The sequence below is a fragment of the Orbicella franksi genome, chromosome 9, assembly GCF_964199315.1.
Source record: "Orbicella franksi chromosome 9, jaOrbFran1.1, whole genome shotgun sequence".
Classification (NCBI taxonomy): domain Eukaryota; kingdom Metazoa; phylum Cnidaria; class Anthozoa; order Scleractinia; family Merulinidae; genus Orbicella; species Orbicella franksi.
Genome location: NC_138153.1, coordinates 12,815,940 through 12,843,075, shown reverse-complemented (window position 1 = coordinate 12,843,075; position 27,136 = coordinate 12,815,940). Strand labels below are relative to the sequence as shown.

Here is a 27,136-nt window from a genome sequence, read left to right as displayed (position 1 = left end):
GAATGAATCGAATGAAAGAACGTATATATTTGACGTTTTTAAAAAATGTTTCTACACTTCTTTCACTTAGATATGTATAATTGATAAATACTTTTCAAATTCAAATGTTCAACCATCTGTGGTGTTTTGACACGAATTAACTTACCCGATTTCCAAGAAATCAGTTGTCTTCGCGTCACGCCAGGCTAAATACAAAAAGCCTTTAAATTATTGGTCAAAAGCTTTACCTTGTTTTCATTTTTCCGCGAAAGTGAAAATCACATAGAGTCTGCATCATTTCGGGGTAACAATTTGCAAAGACTTGTGTAAAGTAAAACGTTGGCCTTAGCTGTGATCTATGACGACAAAAAGGGAATTTACAGTGGCTATTTATGCCAACGAGTACAAGCAAATATGTGCCTGGGTTTTGAAGCATCAAAGCCTGGAGACGGGAGGAGATTTGTTCGGTCTGTGGTCCGACGATCACAGCGCAGTGATCCAGCTTGTCTTGGGTCCAGGCAGAAACTGTCGGCGAGCGGCTCACTCGTTCTACCAAGACGTAGCGTACTTGGAGAAGGTCGGCTCCAATCTGACCAACAAGGAAGGTGTTTGTCACATTGGCGAGTGGCATTCCCATCACAGAATCGGTCTTAAACGACCAAGTGGCGGAGATGAACGAACAGTATGGACAAACATGCCTACATATGGCTTGAGCCGCTTTCTCTTGTTTATTGCCAACATTGAGACTCAAAGCTATGAATGCGAAGCTGTTAGCGTCGGATGCTTTCTGTTCGAATTTGTGAAGGGAACCAACCAGAAGTTGGAGGTGCTGCAAGGAAACTTCCACCTGCTGCCAAATGAAAGCCCCTTTCGTTCAAAATGTCTGAGCGTTTTAGAGAAAGAAGCAGAGTGTCTAAACCAGAATGAAGAACTGAAGTCTCTGAAAGAAATACACACTGGAAGAAACATGAAGAACAAGCGTCCCGTGATGGGCAGTGAGAAGCCAAGAAAGTCCCGCAAGCAAAAAGGAGGAGATGTCAGAGTGGAAGTTGAAACGAACAAGCGGTTGAAACGCGGAGAGGAACCAGAGACTAAGAACGAAAATGAAGAGGGTATGCTGTTTCGAATTGTAAACGAAATAAGGAGGCGCTGCCCTTTTTGTGCATTGTTGTAAAGGACCTAATAGGACTAATCAATCTTAAAGCACTCCAGAGTTTGCACGAAGTGCGACTTTTTACCTACCGACCGACTGACCTAACAATAGAATGACAGAAAAAATGTTCTGTAACCGACTTTCTGATTGAGTGACCGAACGACAGCTGTTCCGTCATACCAACCGATCGACGGTAACGAGAGAACGAGCAATCCACTGTTTTACAATGTTTTGTCTTTGATATTAGTCCTTGCCTTTGCTGTTCGCATTGCTTGGTACAAAGATGTAATGAAATGGGGTATGTAATTTTTTGCACTTATGTTGTGCCAAATTATACATGCATAAGCTTCATTACCAAAATATTGGAACGACCCACAAAGAAAAATTTCGTTCAGTTGACTTTGGGCTGCAAAAGGAACCAGGAATCGTTATCATAGTTTTAAGCGCGTTATTAGGCACCTTAAGCAACAGACGTCGCCGGCCGGACGACGGCAACCGGAAACGTGACATTTCTTTCGAGATGTCACTGCGCATGTACAATACGTTGTGACCTGACGTTGCCCTGAGGTCGAGAACGTGAGAACGTGGAGTTTCACGTCGCGACGAAAACGTGAGTACTTAATCTTTTGTTTTGATCCCCTTTAGCTTACTTTTGTGCTATTTTGGTGCCGAACCAAGGTAAAGTTGCATAATGATTGCCTTTATGCTTAAAACAATGTTCTGGAAGTATTCCTGGACTCATTTTTTCTTAACTGAAAAATTGTTTTTGGCATGTCAAACTAGCCTTCAGCGAAGAGGTTGCTTTCATCCAACGTAATGCCGCTCAGTATAATTAGTTTTTTCAGATTTTCTCAACGTGTAATCGGTAGATTGCTATAGCTTGAAATAACATTGATTTAATTTTTGCAATCCCCTCGTCTTGGTATTTCGTTTAACGTAGAGGCTTTTTTAATCGACTCGGTGAATTTTGTATTCGAACTGTGTGTACATGTACATTTTTAATGTTTACAAGAGCTGGCAAACTTCGCGCTACCAAATTGTCTCGCCTGGATTTTATTTCTTGTAAATACAAGATTATTGCATCCTTTGCAGAATGCTGTTTACGATTCTTTACCAAAAGAGCTGGCGAAACTCCTGTATTTGAGCGGCCGATCAGTGTGTCGAATGAAAAACGCAGTGAGCTGAGATTTTGTTCAAAATCTATGTGTGTGTAATCTTGGCAGTCTAAAAATACACCTGATTTTTTTTTCTCAATGAGCGGTGATCCAAACTTTGGTTAGAAATCGCAATTAATTGCTTTAGCAATACACGTTTTACAATAAAATAATTTTTGCTCTTTACGTTTGACATTTCAAAGCAGGCAAAGTTTATAAACTTAAATTGTTTCGTTATTTTTCGCAATGATTGTACATCTCTTAGTAAAACATGAATAGTATAAGGTTTAATTCCATCGAGTTATTTTTCAACTATAGTTTATCTTCAACTCGTAGACGGAGTGGACAAAACAAAAAGATGTGATGCTAGCCCGAGAAATCCTTCTTTAAGGATGGTAACTTGCTGTCGCGACCGCAACCTGAAGCCGTTCTAGCCCCAGTTTCTTATCGGTCGTCACGTCGCCGTCGTCAACGAAAACGTCTGTTGCTTAAGGTGCCTATTGGTTGAATTGAGCTGACAAGGCCATTAGATCCGATGCAAGTGAGAATTTCTGAGGGATCAGGTTTAAACAGAGGGAAACATATCCAAACGAAAACGAACTGTTGTAAGAGGTTTAATAGGTAAACATGTAGCTTATAACTACGGACTTCCAAGTTTTCTAGGAAAATGACCTCTTGTCAGCTAGGCCGAAAACGTTCTTGCATGAGGCAGGATTCATTGAGCAACATTTTTGCAACACATTACAAAGAAATTGCTAGAGATTAAAATCCAAATTCAGTGTCTTCAACCTGAGGAAAAAAGTTCTCAGATAAAGTTAATAACACTCTATTCTTCTTGTCTCTCCCATCTTAGCGTCGTACTCGAAGAGGGATTGCACGAAAGACCGTAGATAGCGACATTGAAAGTGGAGAAGGGGCTTATACCAAATAAGGAATGTTTATGTCAGAATAGAATATAGGACGATCCAACTTCTTTCGTTCACATATAGATCAAGGGTTAAGATTTCAACTGAATTAAAATGGTACTTGAAAGCTGTATCGGGGACTTAAATATCATTCAGAGAAATATCAGTCACAATGGACAACATGTTTCACGTATTCAGATATATTAAAAAACAGATTCTAAATGTTACTACAGAATCGTAGTTGTATTCTAACTTACTTCACAAAATCAGAATTTTGTTTAAAAATTGTTAAGAATGATATTACGTAATTAAAACGAATTGTGGTTTATATCTGTCAGTAATGGATCGGGTACTAGGAGCTACAAAATTATCAGTATGCCAAATAGATAGCAAACCAGAAAATTCACCCGAAGCTAATGTAACATTCGAGCAGTAGATCTCCCTAACCCTTGCAGGATAGTGTCTCTATAACTCTGAAAACAAGTTTTAATGTATTTATATATTTATTCAAGGTGTTGATAATTTTCCCACCATAGGATATAAATCACAACGTATAAACCTAAGTACATTTTAATACAAATATATTCGCAGCTCTGTAACTCTTAGAAGAAGGTAACTCAGAAATAGTCTAATAAAAAAGTTTGTTAACTTAAATTTGATGGAATTTTAGAACTGTTTTGATTCTCTGTTGTCACGGTTGCTATGTCTGACTAGAGCTAGAACAGTTGTCTTGAAATACTTCCTGAGATTCTCGGAAAATGACCCCTGCCTGCATGCAATATTTAAGGGTCATATTTACAATACTTATTCGAGGAAAGTTCCTCAGCTTTTGCTATTATTCTAAAAGAAACCTTTCCACAGTTTGTTACATCCCACTTACCGTGGCATCAAACTCACCTTGAGGCCGATTTGTGCAACTGATCATCCACTGATATACTATTAAAACAAAGTTGCAAATGTTTGTCAACGTTGTTTCATGATCATGCGATTTCTCAGAAACAAAACTCATTTCCATGTCACGCCAGGTTAACACGGGCCACTCTCATTTCTGTAAACAATTGCTGCAAGCAAATTAACTTTTTCCTATGTGTCTCCTAATGCCCACAGAGAAAGAATTTACAGTGGCCATCTATGCTGATGAGTACAAGCAAATATGTGCTTGGGTTTTAAAGAATCAAACCTTGGAGACCGGCGGAGATTTGTTCGGTCTGTGGTCCGACGATCACAGCGCAGTGATACAGCTTGTATTGGGTCCAGGACGAAACTGTCAGCGAACGACTCACTCGTTCTACCAAGACGTGGCGTACTTGGAGAAGGTCGGCTCCAATCTGACCAGCGAGGAAGGTGTTTGTCACATTGGCGAGTGGCATTCTCATCACAGAATCGGTCTCAAACAACCCAGTGGCGGAGATGAACGAACAGTTTGGACAAACATGCCTCAGTATAACTTGAGACGCTTTCTCTTGTTTATTGCAAACATTGAACCAAAGGCTGACCATGGAGAGGATGTCGTAAGCGTTGGATGCTTTCTGTTTGAGCAGACTGGAACCAAGCGTAAGGTGCTGAAAGGAAATTTTAACCTCTTGCCGAAGGAGAGCCCTTTTCGTTTAAAATGTCTGGCGATTTTACAGGAAGGAGCAGAGGTTATGAACAAGGATGAAGAAATAGCTTCTATCTTAGAAATACGTCAAAAATCATCTTCAAAAAACACTGAACGGCCTTTGATGCTTTACCAGCCTAACAAAAGCTTTCAGTGTTGCTCATTGATGTAAAGTAGTTGTCATGGTGTAGAGAAGTAAATGTATATTACCGTCACTCATAACACGAACATAACACCAAGCGAAGTTTCGTTAGCAACGCATTGTTGTTCGAACTGTCCAACGAATTTTCGACGACTTGAAGTGAATTTCGAACAGTATCGAGAACTTTCGTTGCAAAAGTATCCCTAAGCCAAGCAGCATTTCGCAAAATATGGCATCAGCAGAAACAAAGGGCTTCCGAGTTTTTCTTCGAAACGAAATGTCATCCTATTTCGCCGAAAAGCCCCGACTGATTCGTGAACTTTGTTGAAATCGATTGCAATACTTCTGCACCGCACTGTAGCAGAACAAAACAAATTTAACTCTCAGTTTTTCAGTTGAAGTTTTTTTCATTAGCACGAGGAAAATCACTGAAATACATAAATTGGAAACTTTCCTTACAATCACCTCCATGATGCGGACACCTTCATAATACGGATGGTTCACTCGGTCCCAGAGAAGCCAGAATTCCCATTCCCAGTCCATGATATAGACACTTGTCTGCTTCCTTGGTGTCCGTGTTAAAGAGGCTCCACAGTCCTGGAAGCTTGTCCATCTTTGCAATTATATTGGACAGGCCTATTTCACCCGGGGGGTGGTATTGCAAAATACCACACCTGTGCTGACTAGAGTTTTTTTCGGAGTGTGGGGTGGGGGGCTAATGGTCAACCTTATTTAGTAGACTTGAATCGTTGCTTGTGGGGATGATCGGTTATAAAAATAAAAAAAATTCAAACCTATGGTAAAGTAGTAATTTTTCAAGCAGTAAGCTTGTCAGTTTTATATCTCTTTGTGTATATCATTCTCAATAAAATCAGTAATGTGTAACGAATAGTCAGTTTTCATGGACCTGCATAGTAGTGGAATAAAATTAAAATAACATCAAAATGAGAATGCAAGTGAGTTTTTGACCACTGAGAGAGGCTCGCGTGCCAAGATGGACAGAAGCACTGGCTTCGTGATGGAAGCAACATCAGCCAGTTCTACCAGGACAGCTCGATCTAGGAGACCCCGTTTGGGACAGTGGTGAAATTTTTCAGCAGTACAAGTCAGAAGAAAAGACGTACATTTAACTCTGAAATTATAGAGGTTTTAGACTGTTTCCAATTTTCCTGGTTGTTAATTAATTTGGCTTCGATCAGATCAAAAACTATATGATGTTGCATTGGAATAGAAATGCATGATGCTGCGCTGGGACGTAAATTAATCTCCTTTTCCTGAGAAGACGATAGAGCGATATCTGTGTTTTATTTCTCTTCCCAACCTACCCTGTCCACACAATTTCTCTTTTTTTTTTTTTTTGTTTCTCGATCCATGCCCTCTCGCTTTTTTAGCCACTTAAGTCACAACAGAAAGCAATTTCATAGTAGATTGGTTGACTGACGCCGCTTTTGAGTGAAACACATGGGTTCAGCTCCATCGCGTTCGAGGTCGGGGAAAGTGGGGAGATTTCAGAGAATGGAAGTAATGGAAGAGAAGACTTGGTCTTCAATCCAGAAACTGGGAAGTTGGAAGTGATGAACGTTTCAGATGTTCGTCTTAGGCCAGGAAGAGAGGTTGTCACAGCAATGAACAAGCGTGATGGAGGAGGATTCTTCATCAGATTAACCTGTGCATGATAGGCTGAGCAGTGAACAAGAATTTAAACGTTAAAGTTACTTTTTCTACGACACAAGTGTTTAAACTTGGCAGACATTTCTCGACACTGTGCTGGACTTTCCATCCGAAAGTTTCTATTCTATTCTTTGAAGATACCTCTGGGGACCTTGGATCCGATATTTTGGATCCCAGTAGTAATAACAGTGTCAACTGTGACTTTGCCAAAGTCAAAGTGTGTAAACATGTTATCTAATTTGGATCTGAGATGTGTTAGTTTGATGTCGCATTGCAGCCTTACAAGAATTATGTTCATCGATACTTTTTTCAACCAGGGTAATTTTTAACTTGTAGCATGACTATGTATTTTCAAAACGTTGCAATTCGCTGTTGTTGATATTTTTTGCTGTTGCTATGGTAATGCCAGAAATAGCCTGCAAAACAGGCGTAATTTTTTTGCGTATTTTAGGCGAACAGAGGCGAAAAATTACACCTGTTCTGCAGGCTATGCCAGAAATGATTTCTTAATGCTACTTCCTACCTCCTAACGTTCTTATAAAATGACCCGGTGTAAGCACTAGTGGTAATAGGTCAGCAAAGATACGCCCGTTTTTGTTTACCTCAACAGCTTCAACATTTTATAGACAGTTGTAAGGAATTGGACCATTTTATCATGTTAATTTTTAATTTTTCTTATTTTAATTGTTAGACTTGATCCGATGCTTCGCTTTCTAATATTCTAGTGTATCTTATATCTCAGTTTTTTTTTTAGATAATCGTTGCATATTTGAGAATCAGTTTTTTATTTTTTATTTTTTTATTTTTAACACTTCATCTTTTTTATTCTGTAAATATTTATACGAGGGCCACTGGTTTTTCAGTTATTGCTATTGTTTGCCACTCTCAATAAATAAAGTTGATTATTGTTATTATCATCATCCTCATTATCATTATTATTATTATTATTATTATTATTATTATATCTTCCTTGTCCCCTTAAATACTAATGAGTGTCTTCCTGCATAATAATCAGTGCCTTTCTGGATATTAATCAAAGTGGCTATGAGCCACACAACTTGGAAAATGGATCGTCTGCACGCAGTGGCAATTTTGATGCCAATGAACTGAGTTGTTAATCCGTGGGTCATAAAGGGTTAAAGCCCTCTGGCATTGTTATGAAATGTAAAAAAACGCAACGGTATGAGAATACATTAGGATATGTGACACAGTGGAAAACATTCATGAAGTCATCTTTGTCCGATCCAAGACGTTACCACAAGGAACGTGCCCTTTGCGTTACGAAGTTATAAGACCCCTGTATTACGGGTTCTTATTTTGTTGCTTAGTTTTTATTATTAATTTAAATATTTTTCTGTTCTCCAGATTTTCAGTGATTCCTTCGCCCGCCTCCCCCCCCCCCCCGACACACACACACACACACACCCTCCCGCCTCCCGTTGTTGTTGTTGTTGTTGTTGTTGTTTTCTGACGGCTTCTTAGCCCATCATCCCCAGGGAACAAAGCGCTAGAGTCCGACTGCTCCTTACCTTTCTAGGTGTATCAGTTTTTCCACAAAACTCCTTGCCCTGTTTGGTCAACTTATAGTTTAGCCTTAAAACTTTCCGTCTGCAATACCAAGCGGTAACCATCACCAGCTTGGTCATTTATTTAGCAAATAGAAAACATTTTCCATGTTTCTATCGAGTTATATAGAAACACGGAAGTTTGGGAGAACCACGAGAGAAATGCCGTGGAAACACGAGCCGATTGGCGAGTGTTTCCACAGCTTTTTTAAGTTCTTCCAAACTTCCACGAGTGTTTCTATAACTCGACTGAAATATATTCAAAATGTTGTCTTTGTCTTTTAGAACACAGAAAATAACGAACATCGTGACTAAGGCAACTTCTCTGTGTTTCTATCGAGTTTCTAATATAAATCCAGTAGCGTTCTATTACGAATGCCGTTCTCTGATTCAATCAATCAATCAATCGCTTTATTAAAGTACGCTTAGCTGTAAGCTAGTATTCAATAAGTTACTATTCAATACGTTACTCGCTATCTTTGGTTGTAGATAGTGAGTAGCCTTTTAGCAGAGTGCGGTTATTAACAAAATGACGCCGCGTCTTTGCGTTTTCGAAGTGTCCGTGAAGAGGATTTAGACAAAGTTTTGAAGGACTAGTCGAGATTTATACTAAAACAATTCGATTATTCGATTTCTATGCGTGATAGTTGACTCGCGGACTGTGCTCTCTTCAACTATCAAGCGATACAAATCTCAAGCTCATAATCTAACTTTTACACGTAAATAGAAACACGTTTTATCACCAGTCGCGCGTATTTTTGGGGGGCTATTTTCCAAAACTGGATGCTGTATTACCAGAATCGGTTCAGACACGATTTGAAGAGGCGAGCTCGAGCATGCTCAGTCAGTAAAAAGCAATTCTTGGAATTAGCGGAAGACATCAGTTCACTTGCAGCTGTTGTAGCGTGACGGCATGGTACTTTTAAGTTTCTATTTCAGTTTCCAATATGTGACATCAGATAGTCTTTCAAGGTGAGATGCTTCTATAATGACGTCCTTTAAAGTATGTTATGAGAAGGTAACAGCCCTTGGGGAACGTTTCCTCACTTTTTGTTTCTTTGAAAACTGACACTCAGGGCAGATTCACATCATCTGTATATAAAATTTGACCTGTTTATCTCTGCGTGTCATAAAATTCCAAGAAAAAATGAGGTTTTTATTTTAGCAGTTTCGTCATCGGGTGAATCATCCAATCAAAGGGCAAAAGAAAATTCTTAGAAAAACGGCATCGGTTTATTTCAATTTCAACATCTGCGTATTTTGAGTTTTTACAACAGAGGTACCGAGAGCCAAATACAATGAGCGAGGAAGAAGATCATCGCAAAGTTGTCTGTTTTCTACAGCCTAATTTTACTGACGTTCTCAAAAGCAAAGAAGCTGGCGAAAAACGGTTTATCGTGACAGAATTTGACGACTGTGACACAATCCACGTTCGAGTTCAATGCCGTGATACCCCAAGTAAGCCAGAAGAGCGAGTCGCTTTCAAGGTCTTTCAAGAGCTGCCGCCTTGCTCAGAGATTCAAGAAATTGCTTCTTTTCTGATTTCCAGTCTTCCCGCTCTCGATGAGCCGCAGCTTGCAATCTTGGTTTCTGAAGACGACCATGTCAGAGCCTGTGTGCGACCGAAGTCGACTGACCCCCTAGAGCAAGCAGCTGTTCTGCGCCAACCCCGAAGATCCCAGCTGTACTCGCGCAGTCGTGGCATACTGGAGTCGAGTCTTTTGGAGGAACGAAAGGTTGCTGTGGTTGGTCTCGGAAGTGGCGGCTCCCATGTGGCTATAGAGCTAGCCAAGGCTGGAGTTGGCAAGTTTGTATTGGTCGACTTCGATCGAATTGAGCTGCACAACATCATCCGCCATATTTGTGGTTTAAGCGACCTGGGGCGTCTGAAGACCAATGTCATGCGAGATCGTATTCTGGACAAGAACCCATTTGCCGAGGTGGAGATTTTCAACACCAACATTAATAACTTAGACGACGCCAGAAGAATTCTCAAAGGATCTGACGTTGTCATTGCTGCGACCGACAACATCAGAAGTAGGCTCAATATCAACACACTTTCCATAGAGCTTGGAATACCCACCCTCTACGGCAAATGTGCCGTGAGAGCTGCAGGGGGAGAAGTGCTGCGAGTGAGACCAAAGGTGGGCCCATGCTTCTCTTGCATCTACGCTGATGCATCGATGGAAGCCAGTGCAGAAGAGATGTCCTCCTTCCGTCAAGCTCGTGAGGCTAATCCTCCTTACGTTGGAGACGATGAAGTTAAGGCTACAATTCAGGTCGGGCTGTCCTCGGACATCATACCCATCGCCAACATGCTGGTGAAGCTGGCCCTGGTGGAGCTCTGCCGTGGTAAGGATAGCGCCTTAGCGCCGCTGGAGAAGGATCTGGCGGCTCCCTATTACATGTGGGCCAATCGTAGAGAGCAGCAGTTTGCAGGTTACCCAGAAGATGGCTTTCATAGGTTCGACCGGCCAGGAATTCTGAGGTGGTATCCAATGATGAGCGAAAGAAAATCTGACTGCAAGACGTGCCAAGATATGGAAGCCAGTGCCGCAAATGTTGACTTTTTCTCTTCCCCAGAAAAGTAAACGTGCACGTCAGGAAAAGTATTCCGAATAGGAAGCATAAATCGCAGTGCAGGACAGTAGAATTAGTGATAATTCAATCTAGTTTTTCAGAATTAACTCTCTGGGCACAACGCTCCATTCTATAGGTTGATCGTTACTCTGTAAAACCAAATAGTCTAATAGTTTTTAATGAATATTTAAACCGAGACAGAGACGTTGACAGTGTTGCTCAGTGATTGTAATTGACCTGGCAATAAAATAAATTTATCCTTTCCCAAAAGGCTCAGATTGTTGCCCCTTGTATTTTTATCATCTGCATTACTAGCGTGATGGCCGTTATTAATGTTCTAAATGTAATTGGTGATTTCGTGACCATTTAAAGCTGTAAACCGAACCGGAAGTGGCTTAGTCGGTTATTTCTCGGAAACAAATCACGCCATGGGATAGCAACTGACTTAATCATTCAGGTGAAAAGTGGAAATTTGCATATATATGCTTCGCCCCGCGATTTTATGACAAACTCTGCTGATAAAACACTGATATAAAGGTTTCTTGCTACTTTATTTAGGGATAATTTTTCGTCAAATCCATTCGCAAACCTCGCATATCTGGTTATGATTCGTAAGACATCCAGTTTATCACTACGTAGAAACTGAATACAAGCCACAAAAATCACGTATATTTGAAAACTAAGCTCAATTTAAACATTCATTTACGTTTACGTTCGTTACTAAAAGGAAACTAACATAAGCCAAGGCCATATATATGCTGCAATACGTACACAGGGGTACTGTGAAAACGTGTCCCATCTGACAAGTTAAGCTATTCTACAATAAAACAATTAACTCGAAAATCGTCGCTGACTTTATACGTCCAGATACCGTAATAACTTAAACAATTTTCGATACGATAATTGTCTGACAGTTGCCATATCCGCTAGGGATTTCTACTTGGCAAAGTTCTCCAATGCTGCCCATTGATATTAATTCGTTGTGGTGTTCATCGAGTACACAATAGTCTCCATAACCGGTTTCTGTTGGAAGTCGCAAGCGACGACGTTAAAGAAACCTCCGGATCCACTCTTGTTCATGTCCAGCATGACCGTCCGGTCAGAATTCTGCGCCTCTTGTTTTGGTTTCACCATCAACTTTCCTGTGGCAGGGTCAAACACCAGTGATTCAGAGCTACCTCCTCTGTTTTCAAGGTGCTGTTGAATGCGCTGAGGGTTAGACGACATCTTTGTAATCAACTTTGTCGATGAACGTTTAGAAGAAGTCCGCCTCACAGTTTCTCGCCTTGTATCGCAATGCCTGTGAAGCAAGATTTAAGATTATCTCCAGATATTCACGAAGACTCAGAGCTTTCTCCCTTCTTCGCCCTCCACTTTCGGTTTCTAGCTCTTGTGTCACGGAGAATGACGTCATTCACATTTTTTTTCTTGGAAAGCCAATGAAACGCGAACAGATAACAAAGCAACACCATTTATGGACTTTAGAACGGAAGTTACATATTTTCAATTTTAAGTTGCAATGGGTTTTCCCCCAAAATTCAGGTCGAATTGCAGCATCGATGCTCCAGTAAAGCTATTGATTTCTTATTTAAGCTTTGGTTTTTCACATTTTCAATAAATTATCAAGAAAGATTTGAAGCTACAGCTGCTTGAAACGCAGAGCAATGGATCCAACAGAGAAAAGCAACAAACGCGGTTCAAGAGAATTTGACTTTCACTTTGTAATTAAGAAGGACGAAGAAACGAAAGAGGAAGATGGCAGTACAAAAATAGTAAAATCAGAGGTGGTTGCAAGCCGGCTAAAGGTGATTGCTAGTGGCGGGGAAAGCAGTTCAGGGATAGAACGATTAGTTTTCGATCTACAGAGTGGAAAACTGATAGTGGAGAGCGAGCCAAATTCCGCTCAAGCTAATGCAGCGCCCGCAGATAGGCAGGTCGTAGAAGAGATGGCTTCTAGTGGATGGTTTGCGAGAGAAATTCAAAAACAGCCAGTGCCAATAACAAGCGAGTGACAAATAATTTTAATAACCTAGAGGTTTGTTTGGAATTTTAAATTACTAAGTCTACTTCATTTTGAATTTTTAAAATAACCTTTCGTATGGATGTAAATATTTTTCTCCTTATTTTATACGGAGACAGTTGGCAGAGTATACTCCCGGTTGGTCAGCATGACTTGTTCGAGCTACCTTTTAGAATGAAGACTCAAGAAATATTTCGAACAATTCATCTAGTAATATTCGGCGGTTCTGCGAAATAAAGCAAATGTAGAAAGTGGGAAGCATCCTGTTACACAGGATGTCTATGATTTCTAAGAAATATAAATTGACCTTTGACCCACAGTCTGCATAGGTTTAAATACAGTGTGGTTAGAAGTTAATTTATATTTGTGAATGAGGTATTTGAGTGGTGAACATCACTTCTTACTTATTTGTAAACGCTCAAATAAAATAACGCATAGTCCTTTGTCCTCAACGATTTTAACTGACAGGCAGTAAGACGAAAAACAAATGCTAAGAAAGGAAAGGTAGAGATGTACTTATAGGTTAAATAACATCGTGTCCTGATTTTATGCAATATTCGCGCACTGTAGATCACAAAGTCTGTCACACGATTTACAGAAGTGAGAAGAATATTTCAGCATATTAAATAGATTTTCTGAGAAACTTTCAAGTGGTTTAATATTTGACACAAAAGAAAGATGTCCTGTTGACTGCGAAAACATTTCCTAGAAAATGCGGAACACTTAAATTATAATACAGCTGTCAAATATTCAAATGAGGATCGAGACCTTGACATGCTAAAACGATCCAAAAAGCTAAAATTTCGTTTTCAATTTCATTTGACATCAAAAAAAAGTATCTCCAGCACAAATTCGCATTTTGACATAAGTTCAATGATTCCAGATCGATTGAAAATGAAACTTTGTAATCATTTTCTCGGAAATCACGCGAGTTGCTACGCATGAGTGTTGTTGTTTACCATTATAATCCTGGAAAGCGTTACTTGAAAATCTACAGCGATAGACAGCGCATTGAGCGTCCACGATTTAAAATAACGATGGACGCAAGTAGAGAACAATTGCCAAAGGTTTACCTGTTCAAAAAGGATTATGATATGATAGAGGAACTTATTCGTTGTCGCCCAACTGAAGAGACAGGCGGAGATCTGTATGGACTGTGGACAAGCGACGATGAACCTGTTCTGCATGTAGTAACAGGACAAGGAAGAGAGCTGCCAGATTCTTCGTCCAAGAGCAACGATTCAGTTGCTGCAAAACGTAAGGAGCTTGGCTCCGTTTTACGTTCAAAGGGCCGTTTAAGTCTTATTGGACAGTGGCAGTTCAAGCGTGGCCCAGAACAAAAGGAACCGGCAATAATAGAAGCCGTCGATCAAGAATATTTCCACCAGATCACCATCGGCAAAGATTTCGTCGTCATACTGGTAGATCACGACGATTCCACAAGGCAAATGCGGTTGTCGCCGTATCTTTTATCGCGATTTTCTGTGAAAACGAAAGGAAAATGTGAAACCCTACCTGGAGAAAGCGTATTCAGAAAGGATGAGGACATTAAAGAAATCGTTGATGCACTCTTGAAGAAGAACGACCCTGGAACTGAAAACGAAAGAAATCCAGAAAACTTAGGATTCAAACCGCCGACCAAGGAGGATGTTGATGATGGTAAAAATGAAGGCTCCTCCGACGTGGAGATGAAAGATGTGTCATTTCACCGTGAAGATGTGCCAGGGTGGCAAACGGAGAATATAGCACTGCCGAGGATGCGAGCCAATTTTGCATGTAGCCAACGTGATTTTAAGATTTACCTGTTTGAAGAAGATCAAAAAATGATGGAAGATCTTGTTCTCCGTTACCCAGATACAGAGACGGGTGGGGACCTGTTCGGCTTGTGGACCAGCGAGGGTGATGTAGTGTTGCACATCGTACTGGGCCCCGGCCAAGGTTGCAAAAGGACAGATGTCTCATTCTACCAAGACATACCTTACCTGCAACGAAACGGCGAGCTCCTAACTCAAAACTACATGCTGTGCCACATTGGAGAATGGCACTCTCATCATCAACTGCGCCTCAGCCATCCAAGTCATGGTGACTCCTCGACCGTCATAGGGAACTATCCTGGCCGTGACACGTGTGGCTTCCTTCTGATAATTGCCAACATCCTGTCACTACCCCGTAGACAGGTGACGCTTTCGCCTTACCTTTATACAGCTAACTCCAGGAATTCATTCGATCTAAAGGGGACAATTGTTCCTCTGCGGCGTTATGGGAATGCTTTCAAGAAAGATCTGGTAATTCAGAGGAGCATGGAAAAAGGAATGGAAACAGAGAGAGATTATCGACCCGGAGCGACGTATCAGCACTCCTACACGTCTCGTCGCTTAACAACCGGCAAAGTAGGAAATTTGGACGTAGATACTTCTTCTTACACCCCTTCTTTTCAAGCAGCTGGAGCTCAGCAGAAAAAGAGATCTTCTAAGAGATAGATTTCTTATAATAGGTATATGCACCATAAACCTGTACAGCACTAATAGTCAAATGCTTGATATTTAGTGATTTTTAAGGATCTTAAGCTTATTGTTTCCCTGTTGCAAACAAAGCAAAAACTAAACTATGTAACAAGATAGCTATTAGGATCAAATTGATTTATATTATTACTAAAGAAAAGTAAATTGAGCATTGACCCACAGTCTGCAGCTAAATTAAACAGTGTTGGTACAAGTTAATTTATATTTATTGCTGTGATATATGAGTGGTGAACATCACTTCTTACTTATTGGTAATGCTCACATAAAATAACTAATAGTCGTTTGCCTCAACGATTTTAGCTGGAGGCAGTAAGACGAAAAACGAACGCTAAAAAAGGAAGGGTAGAGATGTACTTATCCATTTAGGTTAAATAAATGTGTATGCTGATTTTATGCAACTATCACGCAATCACAATGTATGTTGCACGATTTATAGAGCGGAGAAGAATCTTCAAGTTATTAAATGGCTAGCTCCGTGATCTGGCAAGATGAGCCAAATCTTGCGTTGCGATTGGCTACCCAAGCGGGCAGGATGGTGTTATCCTGCCCGCTCGTGACTTCCTGATGTGTCCCGCAAGGAAACAAATCCCCGAGAGCCATATGATAAATCCTTTACTGTCCAAGCTTGTTCGGTCAAGATGGCTGGATATTGGCCTCGTTCATTTTCCGTGAGCTTATGGACCTCGACTCCGTCTCGATCCATAAACACGCAAAAAAAAGAACTTGGTCAATATACAGCCATCATGACCTCACGCTTGGCCAATAACCCAAATATACAGTATTAAATAGATTTCTGAGAAACTTGCAAGTAGCATTGACACAGAAGAAAGATGTCCTGTTGACGGCAAAAACACTTCTTAGAAAATGCGGAACAGTTAAATTACAATAGAGCTGTCAAATATTCAAATGAGGATCGAGACGTTGAGAGGAATAAAACAATCCAAAAAGCAAAAATTTCGTTTTCAATTTTATTTTGACTTGGCAAAAATACCTACAACACCAATGTGCATGATGGAATAAGTCCTTAAAACCGATTTCTGTCATTCAAGTATTTCAAATCGAATGAAATTGAAACGTTGAAATCGTTTTCTCAGACATCACGCCATGTGCATACAGCAATTTTCATTCAATTATTTCAAATCGATTGAAAATGAAACTTTGAAATCATTTTCTCGGAAATCACGCGAGGTGTTTCGCATGAGTATTGTTGTCCGCATTATAATCTTGGAAAGCGTTACTTGAACATTTACAGCGATTTTCGCCGCATTGACCGACCACAATTTAACGATGGACGCAAGCAAAAAACAATTGCCAAAGGTTTACCTGTTCAAAAAGGATTATGATATGATAGAGGGGCTTGTTCGTTGTCGATCAGCTGAAGAGACCGGCGGAGATCTGTTTGGACTGTGGACAAGCGACGACGAACCTGTTCTGCACATTGTAACAGGGCAAGGTAGGGAAATCCTTCAGACGCCCTCAAAGTCCTCTTTGAAGAATTACGACACGTTTTCCATAGAATTTCAAAGACTTGAGAAGCTTTTACATCAGAAGTTCCACCTAAATTGTATCGGAAAATGGCAGTATATGCGTCGATCAGAACGAAACGAAAGGGCAATTAAAGGCGCCTTTGATCAACGTCCACCTCATCGGAGAGCCACGCGTTTGGTGCTAATAACAGCAGACTATGACGCCGATTCAAAGCAAGTGAAGCTGTCCCCGTACCTTTTCCCGGATTTATCAAGCCCAAAGGAAGGAGAAATTGTTCTCCTTCCTGGGGAAAGATTGTTCAAAATGGAAGATGACGTTCAAAAGCTCATCGATGCACTGATAAAGGAAAAGGAAAGCAATAGAGAACGCTCTAAAGACTTATCCCACAGAAATCCTGATAAAATAGAATCTGAAGTCCCTGAGGGCACTGGGTTCGGTGAGTACAATTCAAGGTGGCAGTGGATGCAAACCGAATTCACATGCAACCAACGTGATCTTAAAGTTTACATCTGTAAAGATGACTTGGAAATGATGGAAGATCTTGTCCTCCGTTACCCGCGCCTAGAGACGGGCGGAGATCTGTTTGGTTTGTGGACCAACGAGGGTGATGCAGTGATACACGTTGTTCTGGGTCCTGGCCAAGGATGCAAACGGACAAACGTCTCATTCTACCAAGATATTCCATATCTACAGCGCAACGGCGAGCTGCTGACTCAAGATTACATGTTGTGCCACATTGGAGAGTGGCACTCCCATCATCAACTGCGCCTCTTCCAGCCAAGTCAAGGTGACTCATTGACCGTCATAAGAAATTACCCGGGCCGTGGAACATGCGGTTTTCTTTTGATCATTGCCAACATCGTGCCACCAAACAAGGTAACATTTTCACCTTACCTTTATACAGCAAACTCCAGCTCTCGTTTCGATCAAAAGGGGACAGTTTTCCCCCTGCCTTATCGGAATGCTTTTAAGAAAGATGGGGTGATAGAGAGAAGCATTAAAGAAGGCAGGGAAACAGAGCGAGATGTCCAGAGTTTTATGACCAGTAGTTATCAGTTTTCGGGCCAGTACTCGACTTCAACGGAGACGCGTTCCCTTCGCCAAAGTCAACTCCCGAAGAATTCAACAACCAGCACTGGAGTAGAACCGATGGACATAGACCCTCCTGAAACACATTCATCACGCGGGCAATTCTTACTACAAGAGGGTAACTTGAGATCTGGAGAAAAGAAAAAACTGCATGAGAGGTGGCGTAACTAATACGACACGAAACTGATCATGAAACAAATGTTTTGGTTTGATTGATTTTGTTTAAACTCTGATAGATAACACTGCATAAGAAGTAACGGGGAAAGCAAACGATCTTGACATAACCACTGGCAGGCTGATGAAACTTGGTCAAGACGCCTTGGTTTCGAGTTCAATATTTAGGACGTCATGGAACACCACTATGCAGTTACGGGGCACGATAGCTTCTCACAAAAGTGACTCCATGGATAGAGCTAGTATGAGTTTTAGTTGATACTTTTACAGATTAGTCGAAAGTGTCCATCAGTAGATGGAGGATAGCAGTGAGTTATATATAACAGTTACACCCCAGTGTCATGGCATTTTAATATAACACTTAAACGTAGCCGCTAAACAAAACAGTATGGTCACTTCTTGAAAATATGTTTGTCAAAGTCACAACCAAGGACCTCTGAATCACCAGTTTCTTTGATGCTCAGGTTTTCCAGTTTTCTTTCGTTTGAAAAAAAGTTCTAGCTGATAACTCTGTTCAGCTCAGTTGCTGGTTGAATAACAAGCGGAAACGATTAACGTAACATAGACATGCGATTTTAATGTTTGACGGCCTGATTATTCTTCCGCGTTTTCTAAGAAATTGCGTTACTTTGTTTTGGAATATTTATGACGTGCCTCTCCTTATGTCACATGACCTGCAGGCTGATTTTCTCGGAAAATCTAACCTAATCTAAACTGAAACTTTCCCATCCTTCAACTGATTAATGGCCTTAACGTTATGGTAAGATTTGACGGAAATCTCCACGTTTAAAGAAGCTAGCCCAATACAAATTCTACGTTGCTGTCAGTCATGATAAGCGAATTTATTCCCTATTTATTCACAACTAAAACAAGCTACATTAGGTCGTGATCGGTACGAAAGCTTATTCAGCTACACATCAAAGTTATTATTATGTTTTCTACTTTATAACTTCTACTTTAGCTGTTTTCGTTTTCTACTAAACATCCAATGTACTGAGGCACCTTCACAATCTACAAGACACACTTAAAAGAAATCAGTTCTGTTCGTTTTAAAATAAATTTTCTTTCTAGTTGATTGCCACGAGTACCAACAACACTGGCCTACTAGTTTGAAATAGACTCTCGTGCAGTCAATGTTAATAAAATTGCAGTAAGCAATAAGCTTAAACACAGACGACATAGCTCTTGCAACGTTCGATGTAAATAGAAGTAGTGAATTTAACAGTTTTCCGCTCGTGACATATAGGCAATCCAGTTGAAGAATCCCCCAGCTTTCTTATCGTAAATATTCGTAAGGACTTGCAGATCTTGCCTCCGTCTGGCCTCTGCCTTTGACACCACTTTATACTTTCCCGCATCGTCCATTGTCAGATCAAAGTCTTCGTATTTGCCAGGATTTTCCATGTATTGTTCATGGGAAGGCGCAGAATTTGCCATCTTAACTCGAAGAGTTGCTTTTGACAACACGCACTGACGACGTTTTCCGGTCTGCCTGAGTAGATAGTCGTTCTGTAGCCAACCAATTCAATGCTGGAGGGAATCTGCTCGTTTCCTATGTCTTCTTAGGAGTGGGTGCTTGCGCTTTCGATTTCAAGCTTCCGTTCACTTGTGCCTTATAAGGAAAGGTAGCGAAATTTGAGGTGAGGGGGGGGGGGGGGGGATGATAGTGAACTCAAGGATGCCAAACGGGGGGAATGGGGCTTCTCCCTAAAGTGATTGTAAAGAAGCGCTATGCGTGACCTATGTTGGGCCAGGTTTATTTTTAGTTTCTCTAGTTACTCACGGAATGCTCCAATGTTTTCAATTGCACGCAGTTTGAGTTGTTTTTGCAGTTATATTCTGATAAAGGGATATCGTTATGTAACCAAAAGTAAGCCAAAGAAGTTTGGCGTTCGAGTGACTTCTTAGAATTTAAAATCATGACTGAAAATAACTTTGCGCGACTTAAACGAATGCATAGTTTATGGAAAACGATAAAGAAACCTAATCAGGTTTATTGTCATAATAATCAAATATAAACATTCCAAAATATTAAGCCTTTGAAATATATGTATATTTTTTCCCAGAAATTTAACCGAGTAAATAGAATGTTAAGTTTATTCGGAATTGAACTGATCACAGATTATTAAAACTCGTTTCCATATGGTTATGCCACAGGACTCGTTGTGAAACAAAGGTATTAAAATGAACTAGCAAATAACCTATTCAACTGAAAAAATATTCAGGAACCTCGCGATGAAGCTCCCACGTGCAAACTTTTTTTTGCGTCGTGCATCTTATTTGCATTTTATTCTTTCGTTCCTCGTGGTCGAGAAGGTTTGACTTCTTCAACGGAAGAAAACTTCTAAACAAATGAAGGAAGACGCCGTGAAAACCGTCGGTCAGATAAAGGGAATCGTGGAGAATGTTTCATCGGAAGACCTGATATAAACAAACTACTCAAAACCCGGTTTATCCTGCTTCGGAGGCTGAAGGAGGTAAGGGCAGTTCATTTGCATGTTACAAATAGCGAGAGTGATCTCAAAGAAAGTTGCCGTGTATTTGTTGAAACGAATGAAACGGGTTGTGAGTGAAGGCTAACAACTCAAATAATGTGAAAGCATTATTTTTTTTAGCGGATGTGAAAATGTGAAGGGGCATTTCTTGGGAAAATTACTCTTACATTTGTTTCTGGTAACGAAGTTCCGAAACTCTCTAGTATAGTAAATTAGAACCGAATATAAAGAAACTAGAATTGAAAGAATTGTTTGTTAAGTATTATTTTGAAAATTTCTAGTAAGATAGTGAATTCAAGCTGTAAAATATTTGATTCTCAACGGGTTGCTTCTCGGTTGCCGGGTTCTCCATTTGGCGCTGAAAACATCGCTAAATAGGATCAGTGGTCTACTATAATGACAAGCGCAGTCGTTTAATAAGTTTAAAACATCAGGCAAACTATGTTGATCTCCCTTGGCACTGAACGGAAAATGCCCGCACTGATTTCAAACTTATGTTTCAAAATTATTGAAACGAAAATGACCAGACCTTGAGGAATTTGTTTCTTAAATTGATCGAGAAAGAGGTGAAAAATTTTAATGACCAAAATTTGAAAAAATAATTTAAAATCTATCGAGAAACATTTAACTGGGCCAATGTTTGGTTGCGTGATTTTACATTTCTATGACAACTGTACGTACGTTACGCACTGTTCTGTACTTAAGTTACACACTTTCCGCAGTTCACAATACAATCATTTTTCAACAAGATATTAGCAAATTCTTAGGGGGTTTTGAAAACAGGATCGAAGGTCAATGACTGAAATTTTGTTGCTGTTGTTGTATGTTCTACATTTCTGTTTATTTTGTATAAAGTTAATCTTGTACAGAGAACATAGTGCCAAAAAGAACTTTGACATTATTGACATTTACTCATCCAAGCATTGCTTTTCTCTTTTTAAGGTGAAGTACCATAGCAACACCTTGATCCCGCATAGGGGGAGGGAATCGAACAAGGCACTCGTCAAAATTTAGTGCGCGAAGGTAAGTTTTCTGATGAATCTTGAAATGAAAAAAGTCCCACAGTATATACATGTGACAACTGTTACAAAATAAAACTCGGTACGCAAGATGTTAACGCTAAAAATGCAAAGCAAACCACCGTTAAGATGTAAATTATTCCCACACTTCTTTGAGAGCAATCCAAAAGGATTTTCTTAACTCAGCACCATGCTTGCTTTAGAGTGTTTTCTACTTCGTCTACAAGAGTGCGTAAGGGAAGTAATGTAAACTAAGAAGAGCAACTTGTCACTCCAGCGTCACTTGGTGACAAAGGATCTAAGCAACAGCTCTAAAGAAGAAGATTTCGTGATAGAATGTGCTTTGAAAACGATTAAAAGCATGTTTACATTCCTAGAAATCCACAAAATGCTGTCATTTGAAAATACAGCATTCAAAGTTGCCGGAGAATTATCGACTTTAAACCTCTAAACAAGAGAGAAAATTAGAACAAAACTGTTTTTTAGCCGTGATTCTCTTTAAGGTATATTACGCACAGAAAGTTGGCAAAAAATTAATTAATAAGCTCAACATTTTCCACCTCTACATTTTTGCTGTATACTTCGTTTACAAGCTGCGAGGCATCAACATGAAACAATCCAAATATTAACTATTTAGCATGGGAGCGACGAGTAGCTTGTCATCATGTATCGGATAATACTTGCTTATCCCGAATTATTTTTATCAAATTTAGGTGTAGTCCCATTAAAGAATCTTTACAAGAACATGCAAAGAAGAACACGACATTAAAGAATTGCAGAAGGATAAGCAACAGAAACTAAGTAAAAACTTCATGCAATAAATATCAAGAAAAATAGGTTCGCAATGTGTACATATGGGAGGGGCGGTGGCCTCATGGTTAGTGCGCTCGTCTCCGGATCGAGCGGTCCGGGTTCGAGCCCTGGCCGGGGACATTGTGTTGTGTTCTTGGGCAAGACACTTTACTCTCACAGTGCCTCTCTCCACCCAGGTGTATAAATGGGTACCGGCGAACTTAATGCTGGGGGTAACCCTGCGATGGACTAGCATCCCATCCAGGGGGGAGTAGAAATACTCCTAATCGCTTCATGCTACAGAAACCGGGATAAGCTCCGGCCTGATGGGCCACTTGGCTCGCATGCAGACTTTACCTTACCTACCAATGTGTACATAAGGCTAGTGTTACAATGGTAATATTAAATTCTGAAATAGTGCAATGAAAAAACCTATACCCATATCAGTACTAGAGAGGTGCATGCAGGCATTCTCACAGGATACTATTTACACGTGTCTTTGTGGCCAGTGAACGTTTTAAAGCTACGCTTTGTTCAAATATGACCCAAAGGCTAAGACCGGCAGTGTTACAGTTGCATAAGGAAGCAGTTGCTAATTGTAACCTTTTTCGTGTTTTTCACAGTTGGAGAACCATCATAGGAACATTTTGATACGGATGGAACGCAGCAAGAGGAAATCACAAGCAAAGAAATGAGTAAAGGTGGGCTTGAGCAAACTTTGTGCTTGATTTATATGATTCCGTGAAGGAAAATAAGTCTATGTATGTGTTAGCAACAACCACGGCCAACATCTTGAGGTTTTGCAAGAGGAAAACAAGATATTTTTTTTTATCCCTTTGGGAATAAATAAGTTTAAAATATCGAGTAAACTAACTTGATCTCCCATGGAACGGAAAATGCCCGCACTGATTTCAAACTTATGTTTCAAAATTACCGAAACAAAAATGACCAAACCTTGAGGAATTTGTTTCTAAAATTGATCGAGAAAGAGGTAGATAATTTTAATGACCAAAATTTGACAAAATAATTTAAAATCTATCCAGGAACATTTAACTGGGCCAATGTTTGGTTGCGCGATTTTACATTTCTAAGACAACATGTGTTCACACAAAATTTCCAAGTTTCCTTTGAATGCATTTTTTAAGTTTTTGTCAATACGTGTATCTCTACAAATTTTATCATCATCTTTTTATTACTTTGGGTTTTTCAAGATCTACATGCATTTTTAGAAAATTGCTGATACGATAAAAAGATTATTTTCTCGGCAATGGGGCATTCCAGAGCTATGACATTTCTAATAAAACTGCTTATATGTTCGCATGTACTATGCATGACACGATTAATTCGACACATTGAGGCTACCCAAAATATGAAATTGGATTCTTTACAGAACGATTTCCAGTCATGTATAAATCTAATCAGGAATGAGGAGCTAAACGATTGTTTTAAGTGAATAACGACTGCCTATTTTCTACGAGTATGATTGAATATGCTCTTGTCCAAAATCGCACTGAATCTGCAACAAAGTAGGATAGTTATGTGCGATTCGCTGTAATTGTAATATCAAAGCTAAGCTCTGTGCATCCACATTCTCAAAGCAGGAATTAATTTGCCATGAAAAATTCGACAAAACAGCGGCGTAATATAGGTCCCAGATGATCGATATTCTTTCGTGCATTTGTGTCGAATTCTCTGAGAATTTTTTTGAACAAACAAATTTCGGGGAATCGCCTTTTTCTCCAACAAAGCTCTAACGTGATCGCATACAGTTTGCGAACAGCGAAGAATGTCATTTTATTTTATTTTATTTTATTTTACTAGCGAAGCAACGTTAATATGAACTTTCTCCTAAGTTCTTTCCATTGCGTTTAAACTACCATAATTGGTAGATCTTTTTGTGTTTGTGCCCCTCCCTTTGAAACGGTCAAACAGTAGTTCAAGTTCAAATTCTTTTCAACAGCGTTTTTAACCGACTCTTTTATCCGTGTGAATTTCACAACTGCTGGTGCAAGAAATTTACCCCTTGACTGGGTCTTTACAATTTCAATGGTATGATCGCAATGTAAACAAAAGTAAACACGTCAAATCGAGTGACTTTCTAGAGTATATAGTTTCCTAATGAAATTAAACGTTTACTTTTTGGTAAAATAAGAAAGTGCAGGAAAAATTAAAGAGTTTTGAAATTGAAGTACCTTTACACATATCTGTATCTGTAATTTCACATCTTATCGGCGCTCGACGTTCCATGAAAATTGATTTTTTTTTTTCAGTTATTGGTTATTTTCTCGCTTTTGCAAAAATTTGGCAATCGACTAGGTTTTTCAATTTTTCTTTATCAAATGAAATCTTTACTTTGATCAATTTGTCAATAACGACGTGATCATTCTTTGAAAACTGTATTATTGCAGTTATTTATGTGGATCGTGTTTATTTTAGCACTTGCGAAAAACGCGAGAAATGAGCGCTGGTCTCGAGATGGTGCTAAGAATAAGGTATATGATTTTAATTAAATTTACTTTGCGTGATTCCCGAAAAAGGCTGCTATTTCAAAGCCAAGCTAAGGGGTATAAGTGTTCTTCCCTCGAGCTGATTTTACGTTCACAAATATGCGTTTTATAGCTGACCTCTCGGTTCTGTAGATGTTTTGAATTATATTTGGCTTATTCATCTTTAACCATCCAGTAAATCGTACGTATGTAAATTTCCTATTTATGGATCACGCAATGTCCTCTTGAGAATTGCTCCTTTGTCTCTCGAAAAACAATATGTACATTCAAATTCACGAGATAACATTGAAGATCAAACGAATACATTATATTGTTGCGCGTCAAGTGCTAGCTGAAACCGCGAAGAAATTGTTTCTCGTATCGCTGAGCTTTTACGAAAATCATAAAGAAAAGGATCTTCATTTGACTAGACCTACCATATCTGTTGATAATCTTATTTACCACTTAATTTATATGCTTCAATTTGGTGAGCGTTTGGATTGATCAATATCTGTTTTCTCCTTGTAATAAGAACGTATTTTCAAGGGAAAAAGGTGGGGAGAAGATTTAAATTCACAGCGTTACATGAAAATATTGTGAAAAAGAGACGGGACGAGCACTGAACTAAAACCACATGCACTGTTGTACATAGCCACAGAAAATTCTGTAGGTTTGCGTATTTTAACCCTACATTTTTATTTCCTTTCAGTGTCTTCAACAAAGAATGCGGTGGATCACAATCCAGGATACAAACTCAGAGGAAAAACGCTCTTAAAGAAGTCACGAACATAAGACAAGATAGTTACAGGTTTATATAACTTAAGATATTTTTTCCGACCACCAGAAAGAATGTACCAAAATTTTACATAAAGGAATAGTTGATCTTACAAAGCTGCGAGAATCACGTCGTCAAACTTAAACTAACAAAACATCAAGGAGAGGAACAGAGCATTGTCGTCAGACGACGGAATTGTTTTCTAATACTCCGGCTCGTATCCAATTGATAGACACTTTTGTTTACGTCAACCATTGTTAAAAATTCCGACTGAAAAACACTTTTCCAAACCCTGTTGATATCAACCTCGCGTTCATCGTTTTGAAGTCTGAGCCTGACAAAAATGGTCGAATTCGTGCAAAATGCTCCTATTAAATAGCTGACAAATTTTATTCGGTGTGATCAAAGAGTGAAATATTGCCGCCACAAAATAATGCAGCGAAGCATGTTATCAAAACATGTGAAAACATACAATGATTGCCTGTTATGCTGTGTTGCTTTCTGGCGGTAATATTTCGCTCTATGATTGCACCGAAAAATATTGCGTACGCTATTTATTGGGAGTGTTTTGCACAAATCTAGAAGTCAATTCGCTCTGTGGTTATTTTAGTTGAAATTTTATGACATTCATTGAGGAACTTTGACGTAAAAAGGCTTTAAAAAGATTGCAACTGAACTGTTTGTTTCATCAAATTATTTCTTTCATAAGAAGTCAAGATCTTCAAGTATTCGTTTCAAAGAGAAAGTATTCATCAATCCCAAATCGTTTTCAAACTTTAGTGACTAGATTTTTAGTGGTATTTGTTTCTATTTACAAGCGGTCTTTAGACTTGACAATTTAGCTTGTGAAGCAGCAGTATTCGCTAAGTTTTTTTTTTTCCTATTTTCGCCTTAGTTATTTTTCTATTGATACTTGAATACGGGTATTTAAAATATCCAGATTTCGCGACTTAAAATTATTGTATAATCATTACTTGTATTAAAGTTTTGTAATCAAGTTTAATGTTTACTTTCTCAATAAAATGAAAGCAATCAATAAAATGTTTGACAACTTTAATTGTGTCCATCATCTATTGTCTTTTTGACTTGTTCAGTGAAGAAAGAAATTTTTTAAAAAAATCGCACTTTTAAAGGAGGCCTGGAAACTAGTGAAAATGTAGGCTATCTCTTTTACTCTTTTTTGACTATGTAGGGTTGCCGCGAGGAAAAAAAATTCTGCACGTTTGAACAGGGTCTAGTCAGAAATCAAACATATAGTTGGACTTTTGATGGGAAAAACCATTTGCAAAGTGCAATATTTTTCCCGCCAAAAGACTTGGTATATTTTTGACTCAAAACCAGACACCACTCAAAAGTTCAGACTTTTTTCCTAGGGAGAATTTTCCCGCCAAAAGACTTAGTTTCCTTTTCGACTTTTTTTCGTCCCGTTCCAAAGCACAAAACGTTGCCGGCAAGAGACTTAGTTTCTTCCGACTTGTTTTTGGTCCCTATTAAAAAGGGAAAATTTTCCAACCAAAAGACTTGGTT

The 27,136-nt window shown here is 39.4% G+C and overlaps 4 protein-coding genes and 1 long non-coding RNA gene across 5 annotated transcripts; all 5 read left to right on the top strand.

The window, feature by feature from the left end:
• The first annotated feature begins 55 nt into the window (after positions 1–55).
• On the top strand, positions 56–7,660 carry LOC145498055 (uncharacterized). The gene is made up of 2 exons (XM_081477933.1): positions 56–1,091; positions 4,299–7,660. The coding sequence occupies exons 1-2, from the start codon at positions 338–340 to the stop codon at positions 4,961–4,963; spliced, it is 1,419 nt and encodes a 472-aa protein (XP_081334059.1). The 5' UTR covers positions 56–337; the 3' UTR covers positions 4,964–7,660.
• An 899-nt stretch (positions 7,661–8,559) lies between these two features.
• LOC145498061 (ubiquitin-like modifier-activating enzyme 5) lies at positions 8,560–11,424 on the top strand. Its single transcript, XM_081477942.1, has one exon. The coding sequence runs from the start codon at positions 9,468–9,470 to the stop codon at positions 10,758–10,760; it is 1,293 nt and encodes a 430-aa protein (XP_081334068.1). The 5' UTR covers positions 8,560–9,467; the 3' UTR covers positions 10,761–11,424.
• A 2,185-nt stretch (positions 11,425–13,609) lies between these two features.
• On the top strand, positions 13,610–15,251 carry LOC145498052 (uncharacterized). Its single transcript, XM_081477931.1, has one exon. It carries the CDS (start codon positions 13,711–13,713, stop codon positions 15,247–15,249), a length of 1,539 nt encoding a protein of 512 aa, XP_081334057.1. The 5' UTR covers positions 13,610–13,710; the 3' UTR covers positions 15,250–15,251.
• A 1,327-nt stretch (positions 15,252–16,578) lies between these two features.
• On the top strand, positions 16,579–19,689 carry LOC145498053 (uncharacterized). Its single transcript, XM_081477932.1, has one exon. The coding sequence runs from the start codon at positions 16,579–16,581 to the stop codon at positions 18,037–18,039; it is 1,461 nt and encodes a 486-aa protein (XP_081334058.1). The 3' UTR covers positions 18,040–19,689.
• A 591-nt stretch (positions 19,690–20,280) lies between these two features.
• Positions 20,281–26,666, top strand: LOC145497509 (uncharacterized). Its single transcript, XR_014050695.1, has 5 exons — positions 20,281–20,519; positions 21,480–21,560; positions 22,270–22,357; positions 22,972–23,049; positions 25,544–26,666. It is a non-coding gene; the product is annotated as an uncharacterized LOC145497509 (long non-coding RNA).
• The last annotated feature ends 470 nt before the right edge of the window (positions 26,667–27,136 follow it).

Excerpts from the sequence above, each read along its gene's own strand:
- LOC145498053 (XM_081477932.1), top strand. The coding sequence starts at position 16,579 with ATGGACGCAAGCAAAAAACAATTGCCAAAGGTTTACCTGTTCAAAAAG.
- LOC145498052 (XM_081477931.1), top strand. The coding sequence starts at position 13,711 with ATGAGTGTTGTTGTTTACCATTATAATCCTGGAAAGCGTTACTTGAAA.
- LOC145498055 (XM_081477933.1), top strand. The coding sequence starts at position 338 with ATGACGACAAAAAGGGAATTTACAGTGGCTATTTATGCCAACGAGTAC. Across the intron at positions 1,092-4,298 it reads TAAGAACGAAAATGAAGAGG|AGAAAGAATTTACAGTGGCC; the intron begins GTATGCTGTTTC and ends TAATGCCCACAG.
- LOC145498061 (XM_081477942.1), top strand. The coding sequence starts at position 9,468 with ATGAGCGAGGAAGAAGATCATCGCAAAGTTGTCTGTTTTCTACAGCCT.